The 19,281-nt window shown below is 27.2% G+C and overlaps 2 protein-coding genes across 2 annotated transcripts; both read left to right on the top strand.

Annotated features, from left to right (window-relative positions):
• Positions 1-4,534: 4,534 nt before the first annotated feature.
• On the top strand, positions 4,535-10,764 carry LOC127254427 (protein SRG1-like). The gene is made up of 8 exons (XM_051279519.1): positions 4,535-4,980; positions 5,043-5,290; positions 5,935-6,259; positions 7,341-7,599; positions 7,641-7,647; positions 9,183-9,450; positions 9,508-9,755; positions 10,349-10,764. Exons 1-8 carry the CDS (start codon positions 4,732-4,734, stop codon positions 10,737-10,739), a joined length of 1,995 nt encoding a protein of 664 aa, XP_051135476.1. The 5' UTR covers positions 4,535-4,731; the 3' UTR covers positions 10,740-10,764.
• A 1,889-nt stretch (positions 10,765-12,653) lies between these two features.
• On the top strand, positions 12,654-18,606 carry LOC127254344 (protein SRG1-like). Its single transcript, XM_051279410.1, has 4 exons — positions 12,654-12,985; positions 17,051-17,298; positions 17,396-17,720; positions 18,213-18,606. Exons 1-4 carry the CDS (start codon positions 12,740-12,742, stop codon positions 18,456-18,458), a joined length of 1,065 nt encoding a protein of 354 aa, XP_051135367.1. The 5' UTR covers positions 12,654-12,739; the 3' UTR covers positions 18,459-18,606.
• Positions 18,607-19,281: the final 675 nt, after the last annotated feature.

Genomic DNA, 19,281 nt, shown 5'->3' with positions numbered 1-19,281 from the left:
TTATATTTTAGGATAATTATTTTTACTAATACATTCTTAATTATCTACTAATTACACCCCTCCTAAAATACCGTGTATACAGTGTAGTAGACACGGTATCTGGGACGGAGGGAGTAATTTTCTTTCAAATTATTAATACTCCGTCCGTCCCATTGGAAGGGTGACATTTGTTTTTTTGCACGTAGATTTTTTAATATTAGTATTATATTAGATTGTAGTAAAAAAGATAAAAATACCCCTATTAGTATGGTGTAATATAAAAGTAATGGCATTTGTGTAATATATTGTAAGTTGAAAGGGTATTTATTATGTTAGGTAGGTGGTACAATTACTAAATTAGGAAATGGTAACCTTGTTTTGGGATAGACGAAAATAAAAAATAGTAATATTTCAATGTGACGGGAAAATAATGAAACTGACAGTATAGAAGTGTGTGATTAGATAAATGGTTACCTCGTCTAACCAATCAAATCAATCATGTATATAATTGGGTGATTTAATTATAAATTATAACAAATAGGGTGAGATTAATAATTGAAATTGAAAAGGTAAAATACTATAATATTAATTGAAGATATATAGGCAGGCGGGCAGGCGCGATAAATTTGGGGCAGTTTGAGAGTTGAACCGGCCGGCCTACATAGGTGCATATATATTTTCGTAAATGGAAAAAACGTGTTTGATAAATGAATATTATGTGGCGGTGAGAGGAGAAGAGAAAAGCAAAGCAATTAAAACGCTACTTACTAACTAAAGCACGTTTTCTAATTTAATGCATGGCTGACTATTGTTGCCATGCACAACTGCACTAGTCATCATGCCTGGACCATCATCAACTAAATAAGGCAAATCTGTCACTCATACCCAAAAACGAAATATATATATATATATATAATATTCACCATGTGAAATAATAATAATAATAATAATAATAATAATAATAATAATAATAATAATAATAATAATAATAATTGTATTGATCTATTATTTATATATGTAGATAAATGTTTTTTTATGAGTTTGTTTATATAAATATTTTTTCATTTTTTGATGTTATTTATTAACGAATATCACATTGAATGTTTTTTTCTTGTAAAATAAACATCAATAATTTTTTTTTTTTTTTTACTATTATAAAAAATTTCAAAATTGGAAAAGTGGTATCTAACTAATTAATTTGAATGAACTTTGACATAATGTAGTTGAATAGGAAGTGGCATATATATATATATAGGTTGCCTAGAATTATTATTTGCAAGTATGTAGGAAGACCAAACGAATAAACCCAAAAATGGGAGAAATTAGGAAAATGACATGGACTAAAATTGGGGAAAATTTCTATATAATCACGTCAATTGAACTAGCCTACACCTTTAAACAAACCTATTATTATTATTATTATTATTATTATTATTATTATTATTGAGGCAAAGTTTGGCGTGCATTTTGTTGAGATATTTTAGATATTCAGTTTTGGATTTATTAGATTTATATCTAGATTTGATCTTATTTATAGATTAGATTACTTAGATCGAGTCTGTTTAGTATTGTCTATATATAAACTTCTTATTTTGATGATTCAATAAGACAATCTCATTATTTTTCCCCAAAATTTCTAACACATTTGTTCCAATTGTTTAGAGGAATATGTAGCATATATGGGCTGTGTTATAATAAAAATGCCCCGAAATAAATTTGCTTTAAGAAATCAAGAATTTATGTATCCATCAATGACAGTCACTCTACGGAGTGATGCATAATTACAAGTTTGATTTTTCTATTGATGTGATGCCCTAAAATGACTTTTTTTAAAAAAAGGACATATTTTTATTAGTTTTTTTTTATAGTACAAATATAATAATATTTATTAATAAATTATACAAATATAAAATATTTTTAATATTAAATATAATAATACAGAAAACAAATAGTATCTTTCTTATTAGAGCAGTGTTACTATTTTTTATTAAAAAAATATATTTCTTAATTAGTTTATGATAAAAAAATAACACAAAAAAAATTTATTTTTCCATATTATTACTATTATTATTATTAAATAATTCAAAACAATTACAATACGGACAAAACATACCCATGATTATTCATTTATTTTTCTTCAATACCAACCACCCAATCCTGAGCCCAATATTGAAGTCTTATCCAAAGGGCCAACCACTTTGATTTACTTACACAAAATATCTCCATTTTTTTTAAATATTTTTGTTTGCTTGCTTAAGGTCTGATTTAAATAATTAGAATTTTTGTTATAAAATAACAAATTTGCCCTAAGACTAAATAAAGTAAGGGCAAAAGAGTAAATTTTGTGTATAAAAATAAAAAAATAAAATAATTATTGGACATTCTAAATAGAAAAATAGAATGTTAGTTTGTGGACGGAAGAAATAGTATAATTTAAACAGATAATTTGTTTAATTCAAACAAATCATTTGTAGAAATCAATCTATAAAATTTCAATGTATTTTTCTCCATAGGAGCCTAGGGCGAGAACAACGCCACTTAGGTCCCGCAAAGGATGATCTGGTGGTGTAGGGTTGGACTTGTGATCGTGATGTCATGAGTTCAAACATCTGACGTTTAGAGTCACCTGTCACACATAGTTCGCTTACTTGATTTGTCGAGCCTAATTTTCTAGATATTAGATTCGTTTGAGAGTTTACCCAATACGCATTTTCGAGTAACGACTGCGATTCCACGTCATTTAAAAAAAAAAAAAAAACTAGCGCCACTTAAGACCAAATACAAGTAAGAGATTCATTATTATTTATATTATACATATAATTTATATATATTATTTGAAATTTGTAAAAATATAAAAAGATATAATTTGATGTGAACTTATATCTGTGAAGTTATATGTTTAAAACTTTGATACTCCTAAATTTTTTGAACTTTGATACTCCTAAATTTTGAAATTCTTTTTCGAAATTGTTTTTTGCATTAAAATGAAATATTAAACAAAATTAACTATTATTGATATTTTTTCATTTAAAAATACTAGTAAATTATTTTATTTAATTATTTATATTTTATTATATGTGAAAAAATATCATTTAAGAGCTCCTTATTTTTGTTTTTCAGGGAACTTTGAAAGTCATAACCGATATAACAATCCGACAGGATATAAATGAATTGGGATCAAGAATTCGATTCAATTATATATATGAATTAATACAAATTTGACACGATAATAAACGAATTTGATTAGTATTAATGCCCTCCACTCGATTACAATATGTTAGTATTAATTAATTATGTAAAATAATTTTAATATGATAATTAGCCAATATATTAACTTAAATTAAGTTCAATTTAAAATAATCAAATATAATTCATTATACATAGTGCATTAGAATTGACAAAAACTAATATGACAGGACAACTTAACACGAATTCGACAAAAAAATAATTGGGTTTGGATCAAATATTTTGACCAAATTATGTATACATGTCAACACAAACTCAATATAATAATAAATTAGTCAGGTTAAAGTTGAATGATTTCACCAAATTTAAATAGTGTAAATTATGTAACACCCCACTGTGACTTAGTAAAAATGCACAAAATATCCTGTGTTTTATTTATTGCGTGAAACTCACTTGTATTAATGTAAAGTTTGCACGAAACACTTTCCTTGTCAAAACTGATATTTAGTTCTGAATAAAGATCTAAATTATGCAAATTTTATATAAATAAAAAACGCAAAATATCTTAAATAATTTTTTTAATACAATAAACAAATTATAATTGAATTATCTTTTATTTTATAGTTTTTGGAGACAAATTGTTATCTGATTTTTATAAAAATTATAAAAATAAAAGATTGATCAATTATTTATTTATTTATTTTATTCAAAAAAACTATTTAAGATATTTTTTATTTTTTATTTGTATAAAACTTGCATAATTTAGTTTTTTATTTAGAACCAAATATCAGTTTTGGACAACGAGGATGTTTCGTGCAAATTTTATATTAACACAAGGGAGTTTCATGCAATAAATAAAATATAGGATGTTATTATATAATTTACTCTTTAAAATATTCAAATCGACACAAATCAGCTCATTGTCATGCTTAAACTCAATACTCATTAAGTCTTTATATTAAGTAAAAAAAACTATATTTTTTCTTTCACGTCACATATGATTCATATTTTTTAGTCCGTCCAAGAAAAAATAATTTTTTTTTTATTTTTAATAAATTTATCAATTTTGAACATTCTTTACAAATATAAATTAATTTTATTAAATTTTTATCAATTTACACTATGATCTCTCAAAATTCTTTTGTTTTTATATTTTTTTAATAAATAAATATTTTTATTTTTTTAAACATATATTTAAAAAAAAAATTAAGCATATATTAATTAATTCATATTTTAAAAATACTGACAGTATTATTTATAAAAAATAATAAAATAAGTATTTGTACTTATAAATGAAACAAGGGAGAGAGAAATATTTAATTAGAAAAATAATAAAAAGAAGAAGAAGCCACGTCGGGGTCATGAAATAAATTAACAACATACCTAAACCCATTGACGTGTTTCAGTGAATCTCCAACGTAAACCACTTGTTTTTACTCCCTATTGTAATCGTTGCTGTCGAATCTCCAGACCGACCGGTTAGGGTTAAAAGGCCTGTCTGTTCTTCTCTTGTACTGATTTAATTAATGAAGGATCTCGATATGGATCTGTGTGTCTTCTCTCAAAATGTCTGAACATCAATCTTCCTTCGGGAGGTCACTGATCGTTCCCAGCGTTCAGGAGCTATGGAAGCAGGGCATTGCCGCAGTGCCAACACGGTACCTGCGTTCCGACCATCACCATCACCATCCTCCTCCCGACAATCTCGTCCCTGCAATACCTGTCATTGACGTCCAGGCACTGCTCAGTCCCGACCACCATCATGATCAGCTGCAGAAGCTTCATTCAGCCTGCCTGAATTGGGGATTTTTCCAGGTTTTCAGTCCCTTTCTGCGCTGCAGCTTCTGTATAGCTCTTTCTGACATTTCGTCGAACAGGTTGTGAACCATGGAGTAGCCCCCTCGTTGATGGAGAATTTTAGGGCTCAAGTCATCGCATTCTTCCAGCTCCCGATCGAAGAGAAAAAGAAGCTCTGGCAACAGCCGGACAACCAGGAGGGATTCGGACAGCTGTTCGTTGTTTCTGAGGAACAAAAGCTCGACTGGTCGGACATGTTTCTGCTCACAACTCTTCCCCTCTGCCGTAGGAACACTGCGTTGTTCCAAAAACTGCCTCCCATGCTAAGGTCAGATGAATGTGTTTTTTTTTGCCAAATTAGTTCAAATTTTATTATTTTGATTCTTAATTTTTCGTAAGAAAAGAAAAAAAATTATCTCACAAAATATTTTATAAAACGTTATTTTAATAACAAACTCAATAAAAAGGAAAAACACAAATCATAAAATGTATTTATTTAAACTGATAATAGATTTTAGTAAGTATACTACTGTTATATTGGTAGATTGTGACTGCAATAAAAATTAAAATAAAGATATTTTGTAAAGTATAAGTGATGTAATAAAATATGAGAAATTATTTAATAAATTTAATTTGTAAGAAATTGTGGTATTTTTTAAATAAATATAAAGTTAAAGATTATAAATTAATTAAGAAATGTAAGAATTACTAGTATTTAATAAAAATGCAAAGTCCATATTTTTTGTGTTCAAATAAAAAGAAAAAAAAAATTATAAATTTGGAACGGAGTGTCTATATTTTAATTTTTAATGTTCAAGTGAGATAAATAAAAGTAAAAATAATGTATCCTGATAAATTTATTAAAAAATTTCAAAAATTAATAATTATTGATAAAATAATAATAATAATTATTCGTTAATATTAACAAAATTAAAAATTCATTAGTGAAAATTTTCTAACTGAAATATGTAGGGATACATTGGAGGCTTATATAATAGAAACAAAGAAGCTGGCGACAACGTTGTTAGGCCAAATGGCTAAGGCACTAAACATTGCGGACGGAGAAATGCAGCATATGTTTCGCGATGGTGTCCAAACATTGCGGATGAATTATTATCCGCCTTGTCCTCAGCCGGACAAGGCCATCGGATTAACGCCACATTCGGACGCCGATGCTTTAACCATTCTTTACCCATTGAACGACACTAAAGGCCTCGAGATAAAGAATAACGGAGAATGGGTGCCCGTAGAGCCGTCGGACGGCGCCTTCATAGTCAATCTCGGTGACGTAATGGAGGTCAGTGCGATATTTTATATAGAAAATATTTTTTGATGGACTCAAACACAATCTTTTTACTCTTATATTATATTGAATGATCATCTCATTTAAAAAATTATATTAATAGAAAAATACATAATTACATACTTTCTTTAGTCCCAATTGATATTTATTTTACTATTTTTATACTTCTTCCGGCCTTTAACAATCTATCTATTTTTTTCATTTTTGTCAGTCTCGTAATAAAGTATCAATTTTTCTTTTTTAGTAAATGTACTATCTAACTAACATTACAAATAACCTTTCAATTTACAATATATTACACAAATATCATTATCTTTATATTATACAATAATAACAAGAGTAGTTTTTTAGTTTTTTTACTTTTATTTCTACTACATTATAATATAATACTAATATTTCTAAAATCTCGTACAAAAAGTAAATAGATAGATAAATATGAGATGGAGTGAGTATATCATATTAAAAAATTTTCATTTCTTTAATACTGTAATAACTTACTTGTATCAAAATATATCATTATATATATAATACAAAAAAGGTAAAAATATCAAAATTATCTTACACACTTCCATTTACTAATAAAATACTATTACCTCCGTCATTAAAATATGTTCTCATTCCGCTTGTATTTTACAAAGAAAATAGGAACAAATTTGGATGACATATGATATTATTTTTTAATTTATTACAAAAATTCATAACTATTTTCGTTAAGAACAAAAGGAATATTATACGGTCTTACAATAATATTCCACCGTCCTTTAACAATCTATTTATTTTTCTATTTTGGTCTGTTTCATAACAAAGTATCTATTTTTTTTAGTAACTGTACTTTCTACTAATATTAAAAATACTTTTACAACTTACAATATATTAGATAAATGTAATTACCTCTGTATCACACCATATTAATAATATTGTTTTACTCTTTTCTATTTTATTCATACCACACCCAATATAATACTAATATTTCTAAAATTCCATACAAAAAGACGAATAGATAAATAAGAAACGAATAGAGTAGTAAATTGTGTTGAGACTTAAAAATACGTATATAAACAGAACTTTGATGCAGATTATAAGCAATGGCGTGTATAAAAGCATCGAACATAGGGTATTGGTGAACTCAAGCAAGGAGAGGTTGTCAGTGGCGACGTTTTACATCCCCAACGTCGAGTCGGAGTTGGGTCCGGCGCAAAGCCTCCTTGGCCACGACAATCCTCCGGTCTTCGGGAGGATTACCGTTGAAGAGTACTTGAAGCAGTTCTTTGCAAGGAAACTTTATGGCAAGTCGAACCTCGATTTCATCAAATTGGACAGTGCAGAAAGACAAGGCTAGATGACATCGACTTGGTTTGTTTCGTTGTGCTTTTAGTTTTGAGGTAAATATAGCTGTGTTAACTTCGAAAAATTAATAAATAATAGTGAAATTCGTATTGATATTTGATATTTTATACTCGCATTGAGGGATTTTTTTCGGAACAAATCTAGTAAACAAAATATGATTTAATTAGGGGAAGCAATTTCAAATAAAATCCAATTCAATATAATACTTAAATGAAAATGAAATTAAACTAATCAAACTAAGAGTAATAGCATAATCTTGAGTTCGGAAATAATGAAAAAAAAAACCCCAATCTCTATAACTTATTCACCTTGTTTCACCCATCTAGGTGTGTTTGTTTGGGGCATTTTCCCCTGAATACACTGTTGATCCAATTTTTTTTAGCAAAAATTATCAAATCAAACACCTATTTTTTATTTTTTATATTATACTAAAAATTAATTTTACATTCGAAATATCACATCAAACACTTATTTATATCACTATCGTACAACTATTCAAATTCAAAAATTTTATTATTCAAATCTCAACTCAAAATCCAAACTCCGAACAAACAAACCCTTAATCTACCCAACTAACAAATCAATCTAACTAAATGGGTTAAACAATTTTGTTCGGCTTCGGGTTTGGGTTTGGGTTTGGGTTTGGGCTTGGGCTAGAGTGAATGGTTTGGGTATAAACGATTGGGTCAATTTCAATGGACGTACTAAAGAATAAACCAATTCATTATAGCTTGATGGCAAAAAATTTTCAATACTTTACAATGTTTTTTTTTAGATACAATTTTATTTTTTAAATCTTTTATATACTCCCCCCCGTCTGATTTCTATTATCTTAAAGTATATTTGCACGATTTTTTAGGTGATTGTCTCTTTGTTATGAATGGACAAATTTGCCCTTAATTGTATGATATAGATTAAAAGTAATAAATGAAGGAAAAGTAAAAATGTAAAATTTGTGATTAAATTAAAAATAGGACAATAGTTGTTGGACGTTCCAAATAGGAAATTAGGACATTAATTTGTGGATGAATGGAATACAATTTTAATTGATTGATAAAAATATTGAAAAAAGAAAAAGAATACGATAAGCAAGTATATGATCTAAATTATAACATTAAAAAATAAACAAAATAATATATATACATGACCAAGGAGGATGACATTATGTTAAACATTACTTTAACAGCCCAATGAAAATTAATACCAAACTAAATACTATAAAAAGTGAATTGATTAAATTTTATTCAGATTTTCTAAAATTCGCTATGAATTATCATAGTCCCGTTTTCAAAAGCAAACAAATCCAAATTCTAAATAAATGAATCTTGAAACTATCATACAATTTCAAAGAAGGTATCACAAGATTATAAAAGAGAAAAAGAATGCAAGTTACACAGTCAAATATTATATGTTTTTTTTGGCATAACAACATTTTCTATATTACATAAACAAGATCAATTCAACAACAATTCTGTGAACAAAATAGTATTACTATTATTCCCAATCAAACAAATACACACACATATACATATACATATATATATATATATATACAATGTATGTGGTCGAGCATAGCATCAGTTGCAGAAATGGAAGCAGAACCAATCGAGAAGTGCATTTCCCTTGAGGTTCCAAGCGTGCAAGAACTAGCTAAGAAGAAACTCTCCGCCGTGCCGTCCAGATACATCCGCCGCCATCAACACCCTCCCCATCCACCGTCGCCGGCGGCGGCCCCGCTGCCGGAAATCCCAGTCATCGATTTGCAGAAGCTTCTATGTGCTGATGATTCTGAGCTTCAGCGGCTGCACAGTGCCTGCCAGGAATGGGGTTTCTTTCAGGTACCCTAATTAGTTGATTAGTTGGTGTTTAATTAATTAATTAAATGTTGTGAACAGGTGATCAATCATGGAGTTGACTCTGCAGCAATTGAGAAAATAAAGATGGAAACCCAAAAATTCTTCGATCTGCCGATAGAGGAGAAGAAGAAGTTGCAGAGGAAGGAAGGAGAACTACAAGGGTACGGACAGGTGTTCGTGATGGACGAAGAAACAAGACTTGACTGGGGAGACAGATTTTACGTTGTCACTTCGCCGCAATCTCTCAGAAGCCCTCCTTTACTCTCAAACCTTTCCCCTACGTTTAGGTATATATTCTTTCTTAATCTAAACACTTTAGAAAATTTTGCACTATTCATCGACAATAAATTTTTTCTAATGATGTGATAGCAGAGTAATATAAAGACAATTTTACTTTGTTTTTTTGTTTTTATTTATTTAAAAGTAATGATATAAGGGTAAAATAGGAGTGTGTTCGTTTCGGATTTGGATTTTAAATTGAGATTTAAATAGTAAAAATTTTGATACCATATACATCATTATTATATACTCCCTCCGTCCAGCTATAAAGTATATATATTTCTATTTTGGAACATCCAATTATAAAGTAAACATTTCATTAAATACCTCTTTCTTTTCCCACAAATATTCTTGTTTTACATCACATCATTACTTTTTTACACCAAAAAACAACAGCAAAAATGTCGTTACACTACTTTTAACTTGTCGGAAGGAGTATTATATAGTCTAACAATATACAAAATCCTTTATGTATGTCTGATTTTCCATACTGATTACTGCATACTAAAATATTTTCACAATTTTTCGTATCGAAATTTTAATTAAAAAACAATAGTATAAATCTAGTATTCATTATATCTTGACGGAAATTTTATTGTAGGAATGCCATAGAAACATATTCATCGGAGCTAAAACTTCTAGCAATCAAAATTCTAAAGCAAATGGCCAAAGCCTTAAATATGAAAGAGGAGGAGATGGAGACATTATTCGAGGAAGGAGTGCAAAGCGCGCGGATAAGTTACTATCCGCCATGTCCTCAACCCGACCTAGTCCTCGGATTTTCCCCTCACTCTGATGCCAATGCCCTTACGATCCTCCTTCACGCCAACGGAATAAATGGCCTCCAAGTCAATAAAGATGGGGTTTGGATTCCTGTTGCTCCGCTCCCTAATTCATTCACGGTTAATATTGGTGACATTTTGGAGGCGCGCGCAAACTTAATTACTCGTAATTCATCCATACATTGCACATGTATGAATAGTTGTTGTTGAGATATTTTAGATATTCGGTTTTGGATTTAGTAGATTTATATTTAGATTTGATCTTATCCATAGATTAGATTACTTAAATTCGAGTCTGTTTTGTATTGTCTGCTCCTTAATTTGATGACCTATACATAATCTCATTATTTTTCCCCAAAATTTCTACAGTTTTATTTATTTCGAATCATTAAATTGGTCATTTTATATTTTGTGTCCGCAGATTATAACTAATGGAGTTTGTAGAAGCATCGAGCACCGGGTGATAACCAACCGGGAGAAAGAAAGGCTCTCCTTTGGGATATTTTTTAACCCGAACCTTGATGCGGATATCGAGCCGGCGCGGTGTCTTCTCAGCCATGAAAATCCAGCAAAGTTTAGGACTGTTGCTGTTACTGAATACTTCAAGAGACTGTACACTAAAGAACTCGACAGGAAGACCAATTTGGATGCCATGAGGCTTTAGGTAGCAATACATCTATGTATATATGTACATATGCATGCATGTTATCTTTGTTGTGTAATAATTAGAGTAAGTGGTGGGGTTATCCACTAATCCATAAGTCCAACCGACATCAATGCTATTGGACATTCAAAATTTGTCGTGTAGCATATGTCCTTAGGGTTTGTATGGTTTGCAGGTTTAACAGAGAAAAAACAACAATAATAAAGGGAAAAGGAACTTTAATTTTTATTATATTTAATTCGGAATTTTTAAAGGGAAGGAAATCAAATACTTAAATTAAAATATGAATATATATCTAAATTAATTGCTCTTTCCTTCCGACAACATTAGTACCTCAATTTGTTCAATGAATTAAAATGAAAATTAGTCCAGTAAGGGACGATTGGTGGTGTATGGATAACCTGGTGGTTTAGAGTTAGATTTGTAACCGTAAAGACACATCAAATACCAAAGAACACAATGGGATGACCCATTTGGATATACCATGAGAGTTTAGATATCAAGACAAGGATATATCCATACTAATATATTTGTTTTGTCCTTTAAATTTTTACTAATTATTGGTATGTCAATGTGGCATTTGATACTTCATCCGTCCCAAAAGTATAGTCGTATTGTGTTAGGTATGAGATTTAACAAATATTGATATTATATTGGTAGTTGATAAAAAGTAAGAATAAATGATTTTTTTGCCGTTGGAATATATTAGTGTAAAAAGTAGTGATAATTGTGTAATAATAATAAAAAAGTATGGATAATTTTATGGTGATATGGTTATTTATGGAACGGATAAAAATAGTAAACAAGACTATTTTATTGGGACGGAGGGAGTATATTTTTTTGCCCTTACAATTTTATTTTTCTTGTCTCAAAATACTTTTTTTTTAATATTTTCGTCTGTCATACTCAAAAATATCTTTTATATTTTAGTAAAAGTAATCGTATACTAATACTATAATACCCTTAATTTTTAATTAAATTTCAAATATATTATTACATATACAATTAATTTATACATAAAATCAAATAATAAAAATATCAAAAACTTTTTTTTATTTTAATCTACTACAAAATTTCAAAAGATAGGAAAGGATAGGATACGAAGGGAGTACTAATTATTGGTGTGCTATCTAAGTGAGGAATTGTACGATAGGACACCTAATATATATATATATATATAATTTGAATAATTGGGGTGTTATTAAGGGTATATGGAATTGACGACAATACTAAAGGGCCAATATATATCAAAATGAGACTGATTGGATTGTGCTCCAAGGCCCAAAAAGCAGTTGGAATCATTTGAATACCACCATAACACTAATAATTAATATTCGTGGCCCATAGGACTACAAAATACAGCTTACACATACGTTACAAGCATCATATATATATATATATATATATAAAACATGATTCATATGTATATTACTTTTATATATATATATATTCATATATTAATAAGCACATATCGAGAAATTTAATTTATAAATTAAAGTGCATTAATTAGCTGGGTGCAGAGGTGATTGTCGAGGAGGGTGTAGTGATGACAGATCTAACGAAGCTGGGGAGCTCTCTTGAGGTGCCTAATGTGCAGGAATTGGCCAAGGAGAAACTGCCACGTGTACCTGAGAGATACGTCCGCCATGAGCGAGATCGAGAAGAACCGGTTCTTCCCCAATATTCTTCTGAAATCCCAGTCGTCGATTTGCAGAAGCTCTTGGATGAATCCTCCATGGATTCTGAGCTTCAATTGCTCCACTCTGCTTGCCAGCAGTGGGGTTTCTTTCAGGTATATATATATATATATATAATATTAAGGTTGTGATTTTTTTTAATTATTATTTTTACTTTAGGGTTTGTTTACATATTAATTTTTTAAGGTATTTGGAAATTTGAAAATTTGAAAAAAATAAAAAATTATTATTTAATTTAATATTTTATGAGAAAAAAATTTATTTGATATGATATTTTTCTAAAAATTGAAGAGTGTCTAATAAAGGAAAATGTGTTAGGTAAACATAGTCTATTTTGTTATAAACTAATTTAATATATATATATATATTTTTTTTTTTGTTTGTTATATAATAACAATTGATATTTTTCTATTTTCCATATAATTTACTAAATCAAAATATATTTAACAAATATAAATCAACTTAATTAACTAAATAACATATAAATTATAAATAATATATGATCCACTTAAAATCCTTTCTTTTATTTTTATTCTCTTTCCAAAAAAAATAAATATTTTTATTTACATTTAAAACTCAACATATTTTATAAAATTAGTTTATGTTAATTATAAATAGATAAAAGTATATTTTTATTTAATTGTATCATAGAAAATTTTATTATCTATAAAATGATATTCATATTACATATATTTTTTATTGCGATATAATTTTTAAAATATTTAAATACATATTCTAATTTTCTTCCATTATATATATTAAATTTATTTTAAAACTATAAATATTATTAATTATATAAAAATTAATAAAATAATATTATAATTCATTATTATTAACTAATTAAACATCAATTCTTTAAATACAGTATCACTTTTGAAAATTGTAAATTATGTGAGATGAAGGAAGTATTAAAAACTAAATAAATATATTAATTTGAAAATGCTCAAATAAATCTAAAAAGACACAAATAAGGACATTAACGGGTCATATTTACTTATGTTTCAGATTATTTTTGGTAATAATTCATTGATAATAATATTGTTAAAAAATATATATATTATATTCAATACTTATTTTTTTATTATAAATATGCATCTATAGTTTTTTATTTAATCGGAGAAATTGATCATGTCGGCAAAGAATTTCTTTTCTGGCCGGCCAAGTTAGGTCTACCATTATCAAGATTGATATGATTTGTTTATATCTTTTTACCACCTTTCAAACTATACTGCTCACTTCGTCCTATAAAAAGATGTCTTATTAGGAATTGACATAAAAGTAAGAAATAATATTTCTTCTGTCCGAATACAATAGTCTATTTACCATTTTTGTCCGTCTTAAAACAATAGTCTCATTTTCATAAATAATCATATCACTGTAAAACTATCTTTACTTTTTCATTATTATTACACAATTGTCACTACTTTTTACACTAATACATTTATAAGGGCGAAAAAGTCTTTTACCCGTATTTTTTACCCACTATCAATATAATATCAATATTTCTTAAATCTAGTGCCGAACACAACTCAGACTATAATTTTGGGACGGAGGGAGTAGTATTTAATTAGAAGTGGGTATAAAGTAGAAAGTAAATGACTAAAATACCATTACTTTTTGAATGATTTAAAAAGTATATTAGAGCAATAATTATGGGTAGTTTGGAAAAGTAAGAAAAATTTTGTTATAAAGTGGATATCACAATTACTAAATAAGGAAATAAGACAATTGTTTTGGGACGGACGAAAATGGAAAAACAAGACTAACTCTATTGGGACGGAGGAGTATTATCCTAAAAAAATAATACTTTATCCGTCAGCTTATAAGGGTAATATTTATCTTTGACGTAATTGTATTTAATATTAAAAATATTATTATATTTATATAATTTTTTATATAAATATCATTCTATTAATATTATAAGAGACTAATCGAAGTATTTTTGCAATTTTTTCTTAATTTGTACTATTTTTTAATATAATAATTAATATTTAAATATCAACGCACAAAAAATAAATGAAACCTTAGAGTCGGACGGAGGTAAGATATATTAAAAATAATATATTACTTTAAATATATATTATTTAAATATTATATTTTATAATAGATTGTTATTAAAAATAATAAATATCAAATTTAGTATTTGACTTGACGAACCTAATTTGTAGGTTATTATATTCAATCGGATGTTATTTGAAGTGCACACGAAAATAGCGGCTGAATATTTTTACGTTACAAAAATAAAAAAAGATAAAAAAATAAAATCAATTATTTAATATTTTTGTTCATTTTTCATTTTTGAAAAACATCATTTTATTATTTTGGATTTTGGCGTTGATTTTTTATTTGAATGCGATTAAAAATATTCAATAAAAGAAAAAATATATATTTTTACAAAAAAACCATGAAAATTAAATAGTAATAATATTTTTTAAAAAAAAATGTCAAAATAACACAGCCATGCATTTCATGAAATTTTCTCTCTTATATTTTCATAGCAGTTGGTAGGGGGAGAAATTGTGAAATTTCTGGGTTTGTTCACTTATGGTTTTTGGATGAATTTTTTTTTTTTTTTTTTTTTAATGGTAGGTATTGAAAATTGTATTGGTAATATAAAAAGGTTGACTTTTATAAGTGAATTATATATATATAGTATATAATGTGTTAATATATGTATATATTAAATTTTTTAAATAATATTTATGGTAAATTATAACCATGAGAAAACTCATTGTTTGAAATTGATTTTAAATAAATTATTGATTTATATTTTTGTTTAAATAGTATTTTAATGCTATAGTTTTATAAAAAAAATCTAGTTAATTTCTCCAGTATTTTTTAACGAACAATTCTTCATAAATATTATTAAAAAAACACAAATATACACACATTAATATATATACATATATATTATCTACTTATAAAAAATCAATAATTCAACAAAAATTATTCTTTTTTATATTACCAACATAGTTTTTCGTATCAAAAAAAAAATAATCAATTCATCTAAAAACGCTCGATGAATAAACTTATTTATATTTTTATTGGCAGAGTCAATAGTGTTAATTTGAATAAATTGGATTAGTGTATTTTTATTAGGTGTTGAATTAATGAATTTCATCTACATTAATTATTAATTAGATTACTTATTCAATTAAAATAATTAAAATAAATTGAAATTAAGGGTAGAGATTTATTTCAGCTTATGTTAAAGTTTTTACTCCACTAACACTTGATTTTTTACTACAGTAACACTTGATCCGAAGACTAATTCGAATTTAAAATCTTATATTTTTGGATGAATAGTGTCTCATTTATCACACCTAACTAAATTATTATTTCTACCGACACATAAATTGATTAAGATAACACGCTACAACAACAACCACCACCGCCACAACAATAATAATAATAATAATAATAATAATAATAATAAAAGTAAGACTTCTTTTTCCTTCTTATTACATCTAACAATCTAAACTACAACCAAAAAAGCCTATGCTATTAGAGTGTGGTTGTTCAGGGATTGGATTGGATTTACACTATTCATTCAATTTTTTTATCTCAAAAACATCAAATCAAACATCTATCTTTTATTTTTTATATTATACTAAAAATTAATTTTACATACAAAACATCACATCATCAACACCTATTTATATCATATCATACAACTATTCAAATTCAAAATTTTTACTGTTCAAATTTCAACTCAAAATTTTTATTATTTAAAATTGATTTGAGAATTATAAAAATAAATAAATAAATAACCAAAAACAAATAGTAAATATATGTTTTCAAATCATCGCTGTTTATCTATATTTGTTTTCAGAAAAATAAAATAAAAATTAATATATCATAGTAAATGTATAAATTTTTATTTAAAGTATTAAATAAAAAATATAGATTGAGTTTAAAATATATTTTTCAATTGTTTCAGTATATTTGAATACACTTACATTTTCTATTTTTTTTCTTTTTTTTTTTTCTTCTTCTTCTTTTTCTTTTTTTCTTACGTTTTGAAATAATGATAGTAGATTAATAATGTAAAAATAAAATAAAAAAAAAACGTAAACAAACCAAGGCTTGATTCAAAACAAAATTAGGCTGAAATATATGAACCAAGTCATTGTTGAGGAATTCATTCTTTTCCATGGCAGCTGATCAACCACGGCGTCGATTCGTCAGTGGTGGAGAAAATGAAATCAGAAACTCAAGAATTTTTCAATCTCCCTCTAGAAGTTAAAAAGAAATTCAATCAAGAACCGGGAGACATCGAGGGCTACGGACAAGCTTTTATTGTGTCCGAAGAACAAAAGCTCGATTGGGGAGACATTTTCTACATATTGACAATGCCAGTGTCTTTGAGAAAGCCTCACTTGATCCCGAAGTTACCTTCATCATTCAGGTTGCACGATTAACATAAATTAATTAATTCAATAGTCGTAGAAAATATATTTATCATGTTTATTTGGAAATATTTAATTAATTTGTTTGTGTTCTAGGGATGCCATAGAAACGTATTCGAAAGAGCTTAAAATCCTTGCCATGAAAGTTTTGAATATGATGGCGAAAGCTTTGAGCATGGACAATAAGGACATGGTGACACTATTTGAAGATGGAATGCAATCGATAAGGATGAATTATTATCCACCATGTCCGCAGCCGGAACTTGTCACCGGTCTTTGTCCTCACTCCGATGCAGGCGGGCTTACGATTCTCCTTCAAGTTAATCACACTAACGGACTTCAAATCAAGAAAGACGGTGTTTGGATTCCAGTCACTCTCCTCCCTAACGCATTCATCATTAATATTGGCGATATAATGGAGGTATTGTTTACATATGTTTTCAATTCACTCATTTTTTTTATTTTTTTTCTAATAATGTAAGAATTTACAGCGCTACCGAAGTACAGAAAACTTTCATCCGAACCTAATATCTTGCAAACTAGAACTAGATCTTTGTTTTCAAATCACTCCTGATACTATGCATCTGTAATACAATTTTCAACATATTGTTTTAAAAAATATTACATCAATTTTATTTTTTTTTTAAAAAAAAAATTTATTACTATAAAAATCTTTTTTCTACACAAAATATTATATTTAATACTTATTTACGTCAAAATTAAATATTTACTTTTATTCAATTTTACTATTATTAGAACCCTTTGAAATACTTCTAAATCATAACTAAATATAACTTAGATTATCAAATTCAAACAACTACTTAGATAAATTTGATAATTTATTTGGTACATAAGTTGAATAGGTTCATTCAATTATTCAATAATGCATATGTTTTTTTTTTTTTTTTTTTAGATTGTTACAAATGGTAGTTATCCGAGCATCGAGCATCGAGCTACAACCAACTCAGAGAAAGAAAGGCTTTCGATCGCAACATTTCTTAACCCAAAATTTGATGGGGTTTTCGGACCAGCGCCGAGCCTCGTAAGCAATGAAAAGCCAGCAAGATTCAAAAGCATCGGCTTGGCAGAATACTTAAGGGGATATTTCTCAAGGAAACTTGAAGGAAGATCGTATTTAGATGTCATGAAGATCAATTAAATAAACATCATATATATGTATATGTTTAATAATTTGATTGTCCATTTTCATTTTTCGTCAAGATCGTTATATGATTTTTTTTTTATTGAATATATTAATTATAATACTTTATTATTGATAAGATTTATTTAATTTATTATCAAATTAATTATGGCTCTGTATATACGTATATAATATTTGTACAATATTTTTTATTTTAAGAAAATTTTATATTAATCATTGATATTTATTGTACAAAATATAATATATTCATATTTAAATACCATATATTTATTTTATTAGAATTTTATTTTCTCTTAAGATATATAGTATTTAACTAAATTTAGGCATTTATTTTTTTGTACATAGATATATATATATATTTATATATGTATGTGTTTGTTTGAAAATTTTCTTCTCTTGTAATTCATGAATTGAACTCATGATGTGCAAATATATATGTCATCTTTGCACTTTTCATTTTTAATCTATTGGTGGTTTTACATTTGAATTACACAAGAGAAGTATAAACTTTATTCTGTATCAAATGATAAACATCATTTTTTTTTTTTAATTGATCCGCACAAGTAATTCTCCGGCCAAATTTAAATAGACAAATTATGTATAACAAATAATACCCAAAAATATCGAAAGTTTAAATCTATGATCTTTTAATCACGAGTCACCCTATACCACTAAATTATCTCTTTCAGGCCATGATTTTTTATATATATAAAAATAATAATATTCCTAAACACCCATTACATATACATATTATGTCATGTCTTTAAATCAGGTTTTGTACAGGCCTCATCCAAAACGTGTCCAGTAACAGTCTATGGGT

Source organism: Andrographis paniculata, unplaced genomic scaffold, assembly GCF_009805555.1.
Source record: "Andrographis paniculata isolate CXL003 unplaced genomic scaffold, ASM980555v1 Contig52END, whole genome shotgun sequence".
In the NCBI taxonomy this organism is placed as follows: Eukaryota; Viridiplantae; Streptophyta; class Magnoliopsida; order Lamiales; family Acanthaceae; genus Andrographis; species Andrographis paniculata.
This window is presented reverse-complemented; position numbering and strand designations above follow the sequence as displayed.

Bases quoted from the DNA above. Each gene is read 5' to 3' on its own strand.
- LOC127254427 (XM_051279519.1), top strand. From the start codon at position 4,732: ATGTCTGAACATCAATCTTCCTTCGGGAGGTCACTGATCGTTCCCAGC. The intron at 9,451-9,507 runs GTACCCTAATTA...TGTTGTGAACAG, and splicing joins AGGAATGGGGTTTCTTTCAG to GTGATCAATCATGGAGTTGA. The intron at 9,756-10,348 runs GTATATATTCTT...ATTTTATTGTAG, and splicing joins AACCTTTCCCCTACGTTTAG to GAATGCCATAGAAACATATT.
- LOC127254344 (XM_051279410.1), top strand. From the start codon at position 12,740: ATGACAGATCTAACGAAGCTGGGGAGCTCTCTTGAGGTGCCTAATGTG. The intron at 12,986-17,050 runs GTATATATATAT...TTTCCATGGCAG, and splicing joins AGCAGTGGGGTTTCTTTCAG to CTGATCAACCACGGCGTCGA. The intron at 17,721-18,212 runs GTATTGTTTACA...TTTTTTTTTTAG, and splicing joins ATATTGGCGATATAATGGAG to ATTGTTACAAATGGTAGTTA.